This window comes from Equus caballus, chromosome 3 (assembly GCF_041296265.1).
Source record: "Equus caballus isolate H_3958 breed thoroughbred chromosome 3, TB-T2T, whole genome shotgun sequence".
Classification (NCBI taxonomy): Eukaryota; Metazoa; Chordata; class Mammalia; order Perissodactyla; family Equidae; genus Equus; species Equus caballus.
In genome coordinates this window covers 59,609,720-59,626,735 of record NC_091686.1, presented here as the reverse complement: position 1 = coordinate 59,626,735, position 17,016 = coordinate 59,609,720, and the positions used below count along the sequence as shown (strand labels likewise).

Genomic DNA, 17,016 nt, shown 5'->3' with positions numbered 1-17,016 from the left:
AATATAGTCTAAGATGAAAATATAATACACACAGCCTGAGTTGTTTTAGTTTGCTTCAAGAATAGAGAGCTGTGTCGGGTGTTAACTGCATAGGCCAACAGAACAAGCTGAGGAGTGCAAGGCAAGGAGACAAAAGAACAATGAAGAATTGGGAAGAAAGTGGTAAGGGTCATCAGCACAAGAATGAGGAGTGACGCTGAGTAGGCAGCAGCAGACTTTCTGTTACTGTTTTCCAGCCAGTGTGCCAGGTCCTGAAAGGGATGTACAGCGTGAACCCTTCTCAAGGAATTAAGTCTTATATAGGGCGAGAATATGGATAATCACCATCTAATTTTAGAGAAAGCAGACATTATTTATAACTGACCAGATAATACATGGTTACGTGGGGAAGGGTTCTGTGGGGAAATTGAGGTCTGAGCTGGGTGTTGAAGAACAGGTGGTAGAGAGCTGGCAATGAAGGCAGAGGAAACAGCATACTAGGCAGAGGGTAAAGCACAATCAGAGGCATGCAAATGGGAAGTTCAAGGCATAAGCGAAGAGGAGAAATAGTGCAGTTTGGACGAATCACAGGGTGAATGAAGAGCAGAAGAAATAAAGATGGAAAAGTAAGTTGACTGAGATCTTAGCCTGAATTCTAGGCTAAGCAGCAGTGAGGTATCACTTTTAGGGAGATTTCTAGGGAAACTTCTATGACTGGAGCTTTGGCAGTCGTCAGCAAATAATGTTTAAGAGACTTACTGACTTAGAAGTCAAAAGCAGTAACAGCTACAAAAAAGACAGTAATTTTCCTCAAGATTGAGACAATCCCTTGAGAAAAACCTGTTTTAGTCTTTGCACTTAAATAGACATATAGCCATATTCTACTTCTCAGGTGATTTTGCTGCACCTGCTTCCCCCAAGATTTATGTAAGGAGGCAAATAATTAAGATAAAAGCTGATAGCCCAGGACTCTCAAGAAATCAGGTTTTAAAGCCACCACTGAGATCACAACCTACTTAGCCCTAGATTTCACTTCATAAACATCTAAATTACAGAATAATATAAAAAATTTTGCTCCAAATATGACTCAACACTTTAGTCAACAGCCACCAAAAAAGGGGCTAAACTATACTAAGAACATTCTGCTTATGAAGCAGCAATATGGAAAACATATTTTAGAGGAAGTTTTCCTTCAGGAAGAAAGTGTTAACTCCTATCTCTTTAAGAAAGTATCAAGCACCTGTTACAATTCATTAACTAGCGTTAATGGAGAACCATATTTTTTAAGTGTTTCAGTATTGAACATAAATATTTATGACTCAAATCAACTATTATCATCAAAAGGCAAAATCAGTCAAGGATCTAACTAATAAACCTCATGTCTCCCAGTCAATTGTTAGGCTCTAAATTTCCACATCACTTAGCCAGTGCTACACTACCTTAAATTATTCTAAGAAAATGAGTGATTGGTGAGAAAACCTCAATGACAATTTAATTTCCTTGGGTTTTTATAATCAACATCATCATCGTAAAGGCAGACTATCAGTTACCGAAACGAGAAACTCCTTGACATTATCTCAAACATCTGCACCTTTGTGCTATTCAACAAATTCACCTCTATTTTAGACCAATCCACGACAGCACGATGGGGAGGGAGGTGGAGGATGACTAGATTAGAACCTGAGTACTGGTCTATGAGTAGTGATATAGCACTGGCTAAGGGACAAAAAAAGTCTGAAAAAAATTAGATTAAACTAAACATGAGACAAACAGGTGCAGAAAAACCTGAACTGTTCATACTAAAAGTCACTTTATACTTATCTCTATGAGTATAACACAGCCAATATTAAAATACTATAAAATCACAAACCAATAAATTTCTTAATTACTTAGGAAATTCAGCTTAAATATTTACACAACTTAAGTGCAAAGTTTACTAAGAAAACAAAGGCAACAATATTTAATTAAAGAGAACATCAAGCTGAAGATATGATTTGTCCGCACAGGGATTAGTGATCAGTCCTTTGACTACCTAAGCCAGTGGGTGACCTTGGCTGAATCCTGGACTTGCCTGGGGAGCTTTACAGAACAATGATGCCTGGGTCCCACCCCCCGAGACACTGAATCGTCTAGGATGTAGCCTGGGCAGTAGGATTTTTAAAAGTCCTCGAGATGATTCACTGTGCAGCCAAGGTTGAGAATCACTGATGACTAAGCTATTATATTAGTTAGCATTCTCTTACATGCAGCCTTAGAATTTTTCTCTGGCTATTTTACATACGTGAATTTCATAGTTAAACTTTCTTCAAGGTCAAGGCCTTTAGAATCTAGTATATCAATTTAATATAATGTTCTGCAAGAAATAATTAGTGCTTATTAAATAAACTGAATACACAGCATGTAAATCATGACAAAAATAAAACAGAACACAGTATTTCTAAAAGACTAACATACTTGCTTAAAATTTTGCATATCATTTCTGCTACATTTTCACAGTTCTTCTTAGTGGGACAAAAAACTAAGCAGGAATAATTGGGAATAACTTCCGTCACCAATGCTACCAAGTGATCAGGATCCATCTTTTTCAGAGTATCAGAGTACTGCAGGACAAGAGGCAGGAACAAGGTAGTTAGCAACCATGAACATCTGTCATTTTACCAGTGTGCTCTGAAAGGAAACCAAACCATCCATAATTCTGAACTTCTCATTTAATAAATCTGATAATTTAAAAAGAAAGATGGAACCTATATAAAATATCAAAATTTTAAGTCCTACATTTCTGTTAGGTTATTAGGATTTCGTTAAGGTATATTTAGTTTTAAATTAAAGCAGTGAAAATAGTTAATGTTATTAATAACCCCACTGCATGCCCATCTTCACCAAAGCAGAACAAAAAAGAACTCAGTGAGAAACACAGACTGATCCTAATAACAGTCAAAGGACTGTGTAAGTAAGATATATCTTTACTATTACTAAGGGTTTTCAAAAACAGAGATTCAATCGTTCCATAGGACATATTTTCAGAAATAAAAAATATATTTATCAAGCAGATATAAGGAACTCAAAGAACATGAAGAAAGACGTAAAGTTATTTAAAATCTTCTTTTGACTTTACTGAAAACTGATACAGATTTAGAATATACCTTCAGAGAATTCTAAAACAGTTGTGAAATCCCTTTCTCCTCTTTTGAATATCCTTCATGTAAGTCACAGAACATTAACATGGCAGACATTAACATTCTCATACACCAATATCTGAACTGCATAGCCCACACGTTTCTTTTTGTTGTTGCTGCTAAATGAATAAACATTTAAGGGAGAGGTCTCCAAATTTTCTTAGTTCATGGAGCCCCAAGGCCAAAAGAAATATCTATCCAACAGTTTTGTTTATTAGGTAGTTAGGTCCAAACAACTTACTAAGTATGTATTTCCTGACAATGTAGTAGCTGTTTGAATAAGTAGTACATATCAATTGAACGATAAATTACTTTTATTTCACTCAAATAACCACAACAGCCCACTAATGGGATGTGTGCACAACTGGGCACTGGACAGTCTTTCAAAATGTGGAATTAGACTGGACATCGCCACCATCAATTCTCGTCCCATACTGATTTTCACGTGGTATTTGCTTACAGTAACTGCAAAATAACCAACTTCACATAGACATGTGACATAGAAAGCAATGTCTTGGGCTCTAATGTTGAAATTGGAAACTAACTACCTTGAACCAGTAGTTTGAGTAGTGTTCAACAGATGTCAAGCATCAGCTGTTCCTCTCAAATACCCAACTATCCCGCAGTACCCATGTGAATCTTCTGTGGTGCCCTGGAGCATCCGGGCACAAAGTCTGGGAAACTTGGGTTCGAAGGTTATTAATGTTACCTTATAACCAAGGACACGTGAAAAAGTCATGCCATTCTCAGCTTTGCTGTCAACTTCATATATTGCATCGTTTATTTTCAGATATTCTTTTAATTCAACCTTGAATTAAAAGGACATTTGCAATTAATACCACATATAAATTCCTCTTTCCAGAGTTTTAAATTTTGCAAAATATGTTGTAAAGACTTGTAAAGAAGGACAGCTATATACAGATTTTAGTTTTTCTAAGATATGTAAAACATGCTTTAAGTATTTCCTTTATCATTTCTTGTTTTTAAAGTCTCTTTCTCTGCTTTCAAAATAGGTAATAATATCCTTGAAGAAATACTTTTGAAGTGAATTGCCACATCTTAAAAGGAAACCAGACACTTCTGTATTTGTCACAAGAAGTAAAAATGAGTTAAGTGATCACACTCTTTACCTTTTATTAAGGAGTTATTTGTGTTAGTCCTTAAGATTTAAAACTTTCTGTTTTACTAGTCATCACTTTTCATTCTAAATACCACCATTTTATTTTTAAGTATTTGTAGACAAAAAGTTTATAAACATAGCTCAATGCATTTTAAAAGAATAGCATCTAATTTGACAGTTAAGATCAGAAAATCTCTATTGAAAATTTGCATATTTGGTGCAAATGTAAAAACACCGAATTTCAAATTAAAATTATTTTCTGAAAACCTACTTAGAACATGCACACTGGTAGTGCAGACAGAGTATATGTACTACTACTTTCAACTAAGTACAAATTACAGTTATTTAATTTCTTCATGCCATTTGGGAATACTATTATTGGGCAGTTTAAATTTAAATCCATATGAAGTCTTTTTTTTTTCCTGCTGGGAAAGGTTCACCCTGAGCTAACATCTGTTGCCAATCTTCCCCTTTCTCCCTTTTTCCCCTCCCAAAGCCCCAGTACCTACTTATATATTCCAGTTGTAAGTCCCTCTAGTTCTTCTATGTGAGCTGCCGCCACTGCATGGCTACCAACAGATGAGTGGTGTGGTTCCACACCTGGGAACTGAACTCAGGCTGCTGAAGCGGAGCGTGCCAAACTTTGAGCATTAGGCCAACAGGGCTGGCTCCATATGAAGTCTTAATGTATTAAAAAAGCATTATAACTACCAAAGCATAAATATTTGAAAACGTTTTAACTTTTAAGATAATTTTTTTATGTGCCAATAATTCAAAACATGAATCACTAAATTTTGACCAAATGTAAAAATTTACCTTAGAGAATAAGAAGTGGAAAAATGGAATGGGTCTGGAAAATTACATTCAATAAAGATTCACTGAAGACCCATGGGCCGGGGCCGGCCCAGTGGCACAGTGGTTAAGTGCGCACGTTCTACTTTTTGGCGGCCCAGGGTTGGCAGGTTCGGATCTGAGGTGTGGACATGGCACTGCTTGGCAAAAGCCATGCTGCGGTAGGCGTCCCACGTATAAAGTTGAGGAAGATGGGCACAGATGTTAGCTCAGGGCCAGTCTTCCTCAGCAAAAAGAGGAGGATTGGTAGCAGATGTTAGCTCAGGGCTAATCTTCCTCAAAAGAAAAAAAAAAAAGGCCCACGGGCCAGTCACTGTTCCAGGTGCTACAGATAGATTAGTGACTCAAGCCAAGATCCCCAACCCCAGAGTGTTTACATTCTCTAAACACAAACTCTTATTTGTATATAGCCATGGTGATTGGAATTCTGTCCCTTCACTATTCTATAGAATTTTTAGTTGTTGTTGTTGAGGAAGGTCACTGCCACAGCATGGCCACCGACAACTGGTGTAGGTCCATGCCCAGAAACCAAACCCAGGCTGCCGAAGTGGAGCACGCTGAACTTAACCACTAGGCCACGGGGCCAGCTCTACAATTTTTTTACATAGTACGTTTGCTACTTCTCTAAGTAAGATGCTACAGAACAAATCAATACAGTGTAAACCTGAGGTACATACTGGTCTAAACTGACTGGTGTAATACTCTGCTTGAAGGAACTCTTGCAGGTCTTCAACATTGCTCAACGTTGCACTCATACCAATAATTTGAGTTGTTTCTAAAAAAAAAAAAAATCCAAAGTATCGAGAAAAATTTGTTTTTTAGTACATCATAGTAATTTTAGCAACTTTTTTGGGTTCTGAATTCTTCCTGAGTGATTTGGGAAAGGTGGGGGTGGAGGGGTAGAGGAGGGAAAAGGTAAGAAAAATACAAATATATTTTGTTGTTAGTGACACAAAGTCGATTCTGATTCTGACCCCTAGTGATTCTGTGTACAGCAGAGCAGAACCCCGCCCAGTCTTTTTGCGCCATCCTCTCACCTTCTGGCACTATATAGGACAATGCTCCACTGCTACTCACAGGGTTTTCACGGCCAATTTTTCATAGGTGGGTGGCCAAGTCCTTCTTCCTAACCTGTCTTAGTCTAGAAGCTCTGCTGAAACTTGTCCACCATGGGTGACCCTGCTGGTATATGAAATACTGGTGGCATAGCTTTCAGCATCATAGGAACATGCAGCTGCCACACAGTATGGCAACCAACAGATGGGTGTGGTTCTCTGACAAGGAAGCAAACCCAGGCCACAGCAGTGAGAGCCCTGGTGGTCTAGTGGTTAAGATTCAGTGTTCTTATCGCTGCAGCCGGGGGTGAGGGAACCACGCCACCCTTCTGTCAGTTCTCATACTGTGGTGGCTGTGTGTTGCAGTGATGCTGAAAGCTATGCCACTGGTACTTGACAGCATTAACAACAATAAATCTATTACCAGAGTATTAATCCAGCAATACGCTTGTTGCTGACTAGCTGGACCATCATTATGAAGAGTTAAACATGTTCCACAGGTACGGCTATAGGCAGATGTACAGCATAGGACGCAGGGCTGAATGGGTCCCGAACTCTTGTCACATTAAAGTCCTTTATGGGATCTTGCTATCAGGCTGTTAACTTTTCTTTTTTTTTTTTTTTAAATAAAGGTGGAGTGAAACTCATGAATCTGCATGACTTTCTGGGCAGTACAAAATGGCTGCTTTCCATAGACTTGGCTATTGAATGGAAAATCAAAGAAGCATTCTTAGCAAATACTTCTTCACAGCTGCTATCCTTTGTCTTGAAATTATTGTTCAAGACGTTATCCAAAAGAGGAATATGTGTTGTCTCTTCCCACTCCATGAGGGTGGACTATGAGGCTGATGAGGTGAGCATGCAGCCAAATCAAGAAAGGCTGTGCTAAGAAATTTGGGATTTATGCAGAAACAAAGGGAAGGTATTAAAGGATTGTAAGTAGCAAAATAAACTAATTGGATTTGCATCTGGGGAAGATCATTCTAACTGCACAGAGAAGATGGATTTGGTGGGGGAAAGGGCAGGGATCAAGACTGAAGCCACACAAAAGAGCTTGATGATTTCTGTGGGAATTTGGTAAGAGAGGATGAGGTATTGAACTGAAGATTTAGTAGTAAAGAGCAACAGGACGGAGAGGATTTAAAAATATATTTATGAGGTAAATCAGGATTTGGCTGCTGACAGAATGTACAAGAGTAAATATTAAAAGATTCTGGCTTGGTTGGCTGGATGGCTGGCAAGTGGTGGCACGGAATTCAGTCTGAAGAATGGGTCTGAAGGAAATGAGTTAGACTTGCACACGGTGAATCTGAGCTATTCACAGGATATTCAAGTTGGAGTGCCCAGCTGGCAGATGATATTACTCAGAAGAGAGGTGAAAGCTGGAAATACAGATCAGGACCCATCAGCACACAGGAAGCACTTGAAGACATGAGTGTGGATGAGAATTAGTAGAAACCGCATGAAGCAGGAAACAAGAGAAGAGACTAAGATGCATCCACAGTAACACCAATGTACATAATACGCTTAGAAAGTGGTGTCACAGGGAGAACAAGAGGAAGAAACTAAAGAGACTCATTTCATCCAAATATCTATTAAGTGCAACGCACTGATAATAGAAAGACAAATAAGCATACAGCAATAGCAAACACACGTCCATTATGTGCAGGTACTATGCTAGATGCTTTACAAAGATTAACTCATGTCATCTTTACAGCAATTCAGTGATGAAGGTTCTACTACTGTCATCCATTTGTGACGCACGAGGAAACAGAGGTACAGTTACTGTAACTTGACAAGATCACAATGCAGTGAAAGTGAGCCAGGGTTTGAATGCAGCTCCAGAGTCTGTCCTCAGCCATCATGCTGCACTAGCTCTCAGTGCTAACACATGACCCCTCACACAGAGAGAGGAGGGGTCTCACACTAAGAGAGAATGAAGTCTCAGCACCCAAAGGAAAAAAATGATAAACAGTCAAACACTGAAGAAAAACCAAGACAAGGACATTCAGTATACGCTGGATTTGACAAGCAGGGGATCACGCTCCTCTTTTCCTCTGCTCTACATTGTTTCATAGAGCTGTCACCATCTGACACACCATGTTTACCTGTTTATCTGCTTATTGTCTGTTCACTTTCATTAAAATATAGGTTTGATGAAGCCAAAGACTTTGTTTTATTCACTGCTGTATCCCTAACACTTAAAATAGTGCCTGGCATACAGTAGGTACTCAATAAATATTTTTTGAATGAATGATTATAAAGTGCTACAACCTGCCTAAATATCATTACTATCAAAATTTTTAAAATAATTTTAAGATTTGACCTTTATAATTAATAATTTTTCCATATACAAGGTATTGCAATACCTAACAACTAATAAGTTATTGTAATAGCATATCAGTAAATAATAGAGAAGACATTTAGAATAAATGCTTCATATATATTTGAAGACTCTAGTGCTGCAAAATGGCTCCTTAAATTGAGTACTTAAATATGCTGCTTTGTTAGGATGATGATGATATTGACGGTGGTGGCAGCAGCAAACTCTTATTGATTGCTATGTGCTGGGCATTGCTGAATGCTTTACATGTGTTAACTCATATAATCCTCCCCAAATCCCACCAGGTCAGTACCATTATTATCCCCATTTTACAGATGAAGAAACAGAGAGGTTAAGTCATCTGCCTAAGCACAAACAGCCACTAAGTAGAGGATGATCATGGGGGGGATGTCTTCAAATGTTAATTTCATTTATCCTCATCCATTCTTCCAACAAAAATTTATAAGCCTACTTTAGAAATTAAAAAACTAAGGCAGAAAGCTTAAATAACTTACTCCAGGTTACATAATCTAGCTAGTGCTAGAATTACATCTTTTATAGGTCTCCTGATTATAAATCAGTTGGTGACCACATTTGAAAACATACTTACTGCTAGTGTAGAGGATTTTTGCTAGGGTCATCTCCAGTATGGCCCCACGGCTTCCTTCACCAATCATGTGCAACTTTGAGATTTTAAGAAAAGAGAGAAGAGAAAAGTAAATCTGCATATAGTGCCTCTATAAAATAGTCATATATTTGTATGAAATGAAGAAGGAACTTTGTTTTATAACTCTTAAGCATTTTTCATATAGCAACTAGAGTACAAATGCATCATTTCATTAGTATTTTAAGTTAATAAGGTCTGGGGCCAATGTCCTGACGCATCTGGAATTCATAAGTACTATTATAAAATTGAATACACACACGCATATATTTGCTCTTCAAGAAACACATGACACAAAACCGAATTTAAGATTACCAGGCATGAAATGTCTTCATCTATATTGTCTATATATTAAAAATAAGTTACTTATTCTCATAGAGGTACTAGGCAGATCCACAGAATAATAGATATGTTAGTAGAATAGAAGTCTTGATAAATTAAAAGTAGTAACCAACCTCATCTACAACAACCAGACCCAGACTGCCAATCCTTCCAGTTTCAATCAAGGAGTTCACCAGACTATGCCCTTTTTCAATAGTGGCAATGTAGAGCGATTTCTTTTCCCTTCTTTTAATTGGAGGAAATCTTCCTTTGCTTCCCGCATATTCTTCAACAAAGAAACCCAGTTCTACACCAAAGCTTGACAAACCTGAAATCTAGGATATTAGTTAAAACAAACAAACAAACCAGATAAATAAGAACTCTATTAATGCTCAAGGGACTTTAAAAAATCTAAAAATGGTGTTTAAAACCAATCAATGGGAACAAGATCTCAGATAAGACATACATATCTAAGAAATGTCATAATTAATGTGTTGTTCTTTGCAAAATGAATACAACTTTTAAACTACATAATGTGAAGATAAATTTGAACTGTCTCCCATTATGTAATAAAAATCACAATAATTCATTTATTTCAATAAAATAATTGGTTAGTTTCTGCTTGAAAAAGCAGGCAAAATATCAATAGAAGATTTAAAATTGAGTTTAATCCAGCAGTTTAGAAAAACAAAACTCTTTCTGCAACAGGTAATTAGTATTAGAAGAGATTTTCAGTCCTCCATACTGCTTTTGCACATCCTAAAAATACAGATAATTCTCTATTAATAGAGGCACCTCTTCTCAGTCAATAAAAAGTTGTTACATTTATGCTAGTTTTTATATTTTAATGTCTAAATAATATTAGTAGATATCACTTGTTAAAAAAAAATGATACCTTTTCTTGGACAATGGCCACATATGGTAGGATCATTAAAACATCTTTCCGCCGGCAAAGCAGTTCTTGTAGCATTAAAATCTCAGCCACGAGGGTTTTTCCACCACTCGTTGGCAAGGAATATATTAAATTTTTTCTTTCTTGCACAGAATTCAATGTTAAGCAAGTATGTTGCCATTCTGTGGAATTAAGAGAAAAAGCATTATTTTCCCTTTCTACAATCTCAATCTCAAGAAAGTTTCCTATGAAGGAAAGATCAAATCCCTCCATGTGTAGCAATCTTTTCATGATAAATGTAAATATACATCAATATTAAGTGTCAAAAACACCCTATGGAGGCCGGTCCGGTCGTGTAGCGGTTAACTTCATGTGCTCTGCTTGGGTGGCCCAGGGCTTGCCAGTTTGGATCCTGCACGCAGACCTACACACCGCTCATCAAGCCAGGCTGTGGTGGCATCCCACATGGAAGAACCAGAAGGACTTACAACTAGGATATACAACTATGTACTGGGGCTTTGGAGAGGAAAACAAAAGAGCAAGATTGGCAAGAGATGTTAGCTCAGGGCCAAGAGAAAAAACAAAACAAAAACAAAACAACCCAATGTGTGATGTGCACAGCCAGTGAGAGTCTAATACCACTCAGGTCTGGTTAGCGGGGTGGGCAACTAGCCCACCCATTCAACAGCTGCAGACTTAAGTCTAAGATTCCAGCACAGCAGGCAGCAGCCTGCTGGACAAGAAGTACCATCTGGGGGCATCAGAGAAACTAAAGGACAGTACAAGGAACTGTGTGAATTCTGAGGCCTCCCTCATACGTTCTGCAAGGAGATTGTGTAAGCTTCCCTTCCTCATTCATCCAAACACCACCTTAGAGGGAAACAGGGCGAGGAGGAAAAAAAGTCTATGAAGTCTTGTACAAACTAAGGAAGAATACTGAACCAGCTCTCATGGGGAGCTGAACTTTGAATGGCTTGAATACCATTTTAAAATGATAAGACTGTTTAAACCATAAAAGATTAGGATTATTAACTGGCCCATCTAGGGTTTTCACAACCTAGCAAGGTGGAACTCATAAAAAGGATCACATCAGATCCAAAACATGGTGTGAAAACTAGTGTAACTACTCTGTAGGGCAATTTGACAATCTGGATCATCAAAAGTCTTCAAAATGTGTATCAGTATTTTATCACGAGAAAAATGGGCAAAAGATATGACAAGACATTTCACAGGAGGGAGAAATGCAAATGGCTAATAAATACATGAAAAGATGTTCAACTGTTACCTATTGGGTTGGCAAAATAAACAAACAAAAAACCCACAAATAACTACCAAATAAGAACCACCCCACACACGTAAAATCCAGAGCTGACTAGAGTGGGGACAAACAGGCATTCTTGTGTATGGCTGATGAGAGCAAACTGCTACACTCTTTTTGGACAGCAGTCTAGCAAAAATCACAATATCAAAAACAAAACCACACATAGTCTTCAAGCTAGCAGTATTACCCCCAGGACTCTACACCTATAGAAATAAAAGCAAGGGCATATAAACATTATGTGAATACGTTCATCATAGCATTATTTATAAGTAACAAACAACAAATATCGAGGGGGTAAAGGTTGAATGAATTGTCAAACAATCATACAATGTAATTCTTTGCAGCTTGAAAATGCGGGGTAGATTGATTTATATATGCTCAATATACAGTTAGGAGAAAAAAGCAGATCATAAATGTGTGTTGGATACTATGGACCCAATTATGTACAGATATTAGAAAGAATATATGCATAGGGCTGGCCCCGTGGCTGAGTGGTTAAGTTCGCACGCTCCGCTGCAGGCGGCCCAGTATTTCGTTGGTTCAAATCCTGGGCACAGACATGGCACGGCTCATCAGACCACACTGAGGCAGCATCCCACATGCCACAACTAGAAGGACCCACAACAAAGAATATACAACTATGTACCGGGGGGGGGCCTTGGGGAAAAAAAGGAAAAAAATAAAATAAAAAAAAGAATATACGCATAGAAAACTTGGCCTTGAATATATTACATTTGTTTTCCAAAACAATTAAATTTTAAAAAGTACTCAGGGCTGGCCCTGTGGCCTAGTGATTAAGTTCAGTGTGCTCTGCTTTGGCAGTCCAAGTTCAGTTCCTGGGCACCGACCTACACCACTCATCGGCAGTCATGCTGAGGCAGCGACTCATACACAAAATAGAGGAAGACTGGCAAAGATGTTAGCTCAGGGCTGATCTTCCTCAAGCAAAAAGAGGAAGATTGGCAAGAGATGTTAGCTCAGTAATGTTCCTCAGCAAAAAAAGAACAAAAAATTAAAAATGACTCATAGAATATATTACAAAGGTATTAAAAATAGTGACTTGAATGACACTTAAGTGACTTTAATTTATTGTGCTTATTGGTGACACCCAAATATATGCAAATGACTATGTATTTTTTTTACTTTAAAAAAACTTAAAAATACTTAAATACTTAAGTTTAATACTTAAATATTAAAAAGTACTTCAGACTGGTATTACCCATTAGTTACCAAACTGCAGATGTTTGTGCCAAAATACAAGTTGACCATATCTACATTTTATCCAACTCAGATTAAACTATAAAATGACGAAAATAATGAACATTTAAGAATATCAGTTATCTTCACACGTTAAAAAAATTAATTATATTAACCTAGTTCTCAACATTTATATAAAACACGTTAATCATGTGATTTTATGATAAAAAGGCAAAAGTAACAGCATAAGGTTGAGATTCTCTAACTCAGTGACTCAAACTTTTGGCACATCAGAACCCCCGGCAGGGCTTGTTAAAGCAGATGGCCAGTTCCCACCCCTAGACGATCAGATTCGGTAGGTCTGGGGGTGGAGCCTGAGAATGTGCATTTCAACAGGGTTCCAGGTGATGCTGATCTTATGGTCCACAAACTGCACTTTGAGAACCACTGCTTTAGCTCAATAAAACGTAGTACACATATTTATGCTTTAAATTGGTCATGTGATTAAGCCAGATTTACAAGTAAAAAGAGATTTAAAAAGTTGTTATTTACTTAAGTTCTTACAAGCTACCAATATAATTACTGATAGTCATTACCGAAGTCTAATTTGGCATGTCCTTGACACAGAACATAACTTGCAAAACAACTATTATTATTATTGTCGTTATCTCTTTTTAATAGATCAGGAACTAAGGCTCAGAGTGCAAAACTAGTTTTTAAGTGACAGGGACAGAACTCATAACTAGGCTGACAACACCCAGCAGTTGAGAACCTACCATAGTGAACCAGGCACAGTGCTAGCTACATAAGAAAAAGATGAGTTAGATAGAGCCCTGTCCTCACGGTACTCATTCTGACAGGCGATGCAGATGGGAGAAAAGAGGGAAGAAAGTTAACATCTACTTCACGGGCAACAGACACCTTTAGCTCTGAATCTACAAATCTCACAATTTAGAATTTACTAGACTCTTGCACAGTCTTATATTAGACTTTGTTTCCTGTAGTCCTGTTACTCCAACCTGATTGTCTTCCGAGACGAGAACCCATGTTTTCATATGGTTCATAGGATACTAACACAGGAGTTTCAGAAATACTTAGGAAGTGACTAGTTGGTAGGCTGATCTTCCAGGATGGTAGGAACTGTCCCTTCGTGGTTTAAGATGACAGATATTTGAAAGGACCCAGGACTTTTGAAAAACATTACAAGATACACTAATTGTTATTAATACTATCTCTTTGCACTTAAATCTTAACTTCAGCTGTCTTTAAAGATGTTTCGTTTTAATCATTAACTTCTTTCACTCAAGACATCTGAGTAGTCAGAATTTCAACAACTAAGTGTTGGTAGAGAAGTCAGAGCCAGCCAGGAAAGACCAGCTAAGAAAACTGATGAACAGCTAGACATTCAGAGAGAAAACCAGGAGAGCAACGTCAAGACGTCAAGAAATGACTGTTTCATGAAGGGTCGGGTAAGTTGTGTCATGTACGCTAATAAGAAGTCAGGTAAGGTAAGAACTAAAAGTATCACTGGGTTTAGACAGTGAAGTCATTACATCTTAAGTGAGAGCACAGAACGCAGAGTTGGAGTGGGCTGGGAGTTACTCAGGTGAGGAAAAGGAGACAGCAAGGATAACAGGTCTGAGAAGTATGACCACATAGGGAAGGAAAAAGGTTCACTAGTAGCAAGACAGAGATGGAAAGCTGAGAGAGAACTGATATTTTGATCTGCTTTTAAGATGAGAAATATGACCATGGAAGTATCTGATTTCTATTGATATGCACCAATATTATGGTAATGATGGTAATTTTTTTTTAATTCCAGCAAAAACATTACCATATAATTTTTCAATTCCCTTGAATTGAACATAAAGGTCTCTCACTTTGCTGGGTAATGAATAAAAAGGACCAAGATCATCTGATAATGACTCAATTGTTTTCTTAGCAACATTAATTTCTTCAGACAGGAGAGTCTCTTTGAGCTGTTTAGTCCTAGAAAATATTGGTGTTTGGGCCTTGGCATTTCCAGTCATGGTACTTTTTAGATGATCTTTAAGACTTTTTTTCCTATTCACATCTGAACTAGTTTTGACTGTAGAAGACGATTCATCAATTTGCTGGGGTTGCTCTATGCTACTACGGGGCAATTCCTCATTCACAGTCTTGTGAGAGGATGAGTTCCAATCCCTCTCTTTAGTAGACTGATCACCCAAATCATTTAAGGAGTTCTGCAAATTTTCAAAGTATAAAACCTGGGAAGAAGGTACATCACACAAAAGATCAGCTCCAGATTCAGTAGAGACATCTTCGTACTCGCTCTGGTTCTTTGTGTGCACATCTGTTTTTAATTCTGTAAAGTTGTCTAAGGTAGTAACGCTGAGTTTATGTTTGATGCTGTCTGAACAAAGATCTTCAGTGGCAACGTCTGTAGCATGTTCCCTACGTTCAGGAAGTTGCATATATTTTTGTTCCAGGTCATCAAGTTGAGCTAAAAAAGAGTTTTCAGCAAAGCTATCATAGTCATCAAACATGTCCTCTTCACTGTCATAACTCTGGAAAGAAAACAAAAAGATTTATGGTCAAGCCTAACTTCATTAAAAATAAAAGTTCCAGCCTAGAGCTATACCAGGTATAAATATATGGTCACAAATGAATCATAGACTTAAATGTAAATCACCCTATGAATTAGCTATCATCCCCTTTTTATAGATGAAGAAATGGAGGCCCAGAGAGGGTAAGTGACTTGTCTAAACTGCACTCATAGTGTATAGTGATGCTGGGATCCTAATTCCTAAGCCAGTACTAAATCCTTAAAGCGGTAGCAGAACTGATAGACATCAATTGGGATGTCATCTCACTAGAAGTTTCTGATTACTGCAGTACCCTCACCTCTCCCACACTCCAATCTACAGAAGCTGGCCTGTAACTAAATCATGTTTGTACTACTGGACACTCCAAGGAGATTCTGTTCCTAGGAATTTGGAATCGAGAGGGAGTCTGCACACTGACTCATGGTGCTGTAGTGAACGGAAGAGATGTAAATCTGGAGACAGCAATATAGTGCAGTGACTAAAAACACAGGATTTGGTGTCAGAAGCGTAGTTTCTTAACTTCTCAGGGCCTGACTCTTGTTGTAAAATCCAGATAACGTAAATAGTTTAACGAATTACCCGGCACATAACGGGCCTGCAATAAATGGTAGATTTTATTAGTACAGCAGGAGCAGCCTAAGTTCAACGTCTAGGTTTGCGTCTCAGTCATGCTTATTTGCTTCGTGCACAACTTCTATGTCTCTCGGTCTTCGTTTAATATCTACATAAAAATCGGGATAACGAGGCAACACCTAGCCAGTGAGGATTACCAGCGATAACAAAGGTGAGCAAATGAAGGCTATTTGGTCAAATGAAGGATAATTGGTCAATTACTGGCACCTGAGAAGGGAACGGCCAAAATTTTGGAGTTTCCTGTTCCAAGCCTGCTATGGCTGGTCTCCCACTCCCCGTTCAGTGGGTATGCGCGGTAGGAAACCTGGGTTTGCATCATCATCCCAAAGGCGGGACATGGGACGAAGAACTGGGGGAATCTGAGAGCTGAGGGGGGCTGTACCTCGACTGGTTGCACGCCCACGGTTTTCCGCCGCCTCCTCCCAGCCCCCATCTCCTTCTCCTCTTGTTCTTCCTTTTCATCCCCCGGCTTGAGCTCGGCCGCGGTGGGGGCGGCAAAAATGCTGCCTAGGCTGGGACGGGTCCTTTTGCGGACAGACACCCGCCGGCGGATGCGAGAACCACCTTCGTCCATGGCAGGGGCTGACGGCCCTGCCCAAATGTCGTCCCCCGGGACTCAGCCGCCAAACCCCAGTCGAGCAGCGAGTAGAACACAGGCCGCGGACAGCAACAGGGCGAAACTGCGCTCGCCCCTCCATCCACCTTTGGGAAAGACCACCAATTAATCTTCAGGGCTCTCCGACCGGAAGCGGAGACAAGCGTAGGAGCCCGCCTTCTTCTCGTCCAATCACAAGCCTCCGGTGCTTGTGGCGCGGTGAGGGTGAGAACCGCCAAGATGCTGCGCAGGCGCATTGAAAACCCCACCTACTCTTCCTGCTGTCCCGAGTTCGCCCGC

The 17,016-nt window shown here is 38.9% G+C and overlaps 1 protein-coding gene across 11 annotated transcripts in view; it reads right to left on the bottom strand.

The window, feature by feature from the left end:
- Positions 1-16,952, bottom strand: part of HELQ (helicase, POLQ like) — a 50,853-nt gene extending 33,901 nt beyond the window's left edge. For 6 of the 11 annotated variants that reach the window (XR_011437064.1, XR_001380469.3, XR_011437062.1 and 3 more), the window contains exons 1-8: positions 16,504-16,952; positions 14,735-15,449; positions 10,386-10,564; positions 9,625-9,825; positions 9,116-9,188; positions 5,805-5,902; positions 3,865-3,963; positions 2,434-2,579 (exon numbers count right to left, since the gene is read on the bottom strand). Coding sequence is in view for 4 of the 11 variants with exons in the window: in XM_014738789.3 (XP_014594275.1) it covers positions 2,434-2,579; positions 3,865-3,963; positions 5,805-5,902; positions 9,116-9,188; positions 9,625-9,825; positions 10,386-10,564; positions 14,735-15,449; positions 16,504-16,695 (1,703 nt within the window). In the remaining 7 variants the exon portion in view is untranslated. Of the gene's footprint in view, positions 1-2,433; positions 2,580-3,864; positions 3,964-4,784; positions 4,957-5,804; positions 5,903-9,115; positions 9,189-9,624; positions 9,826-10,385; positions 10,565-14,734; positions 15,450-16,503 lie in introns of those variants that run through there. The other 5 variants (XR_011437065.1, XR_011437066.1, XR_011437067.1 and 2 more) reach the window with 4 other exon arrangements.
- Between the last annotated feature and the right edge of the window lie 64 nt (positions 16,953-17,016).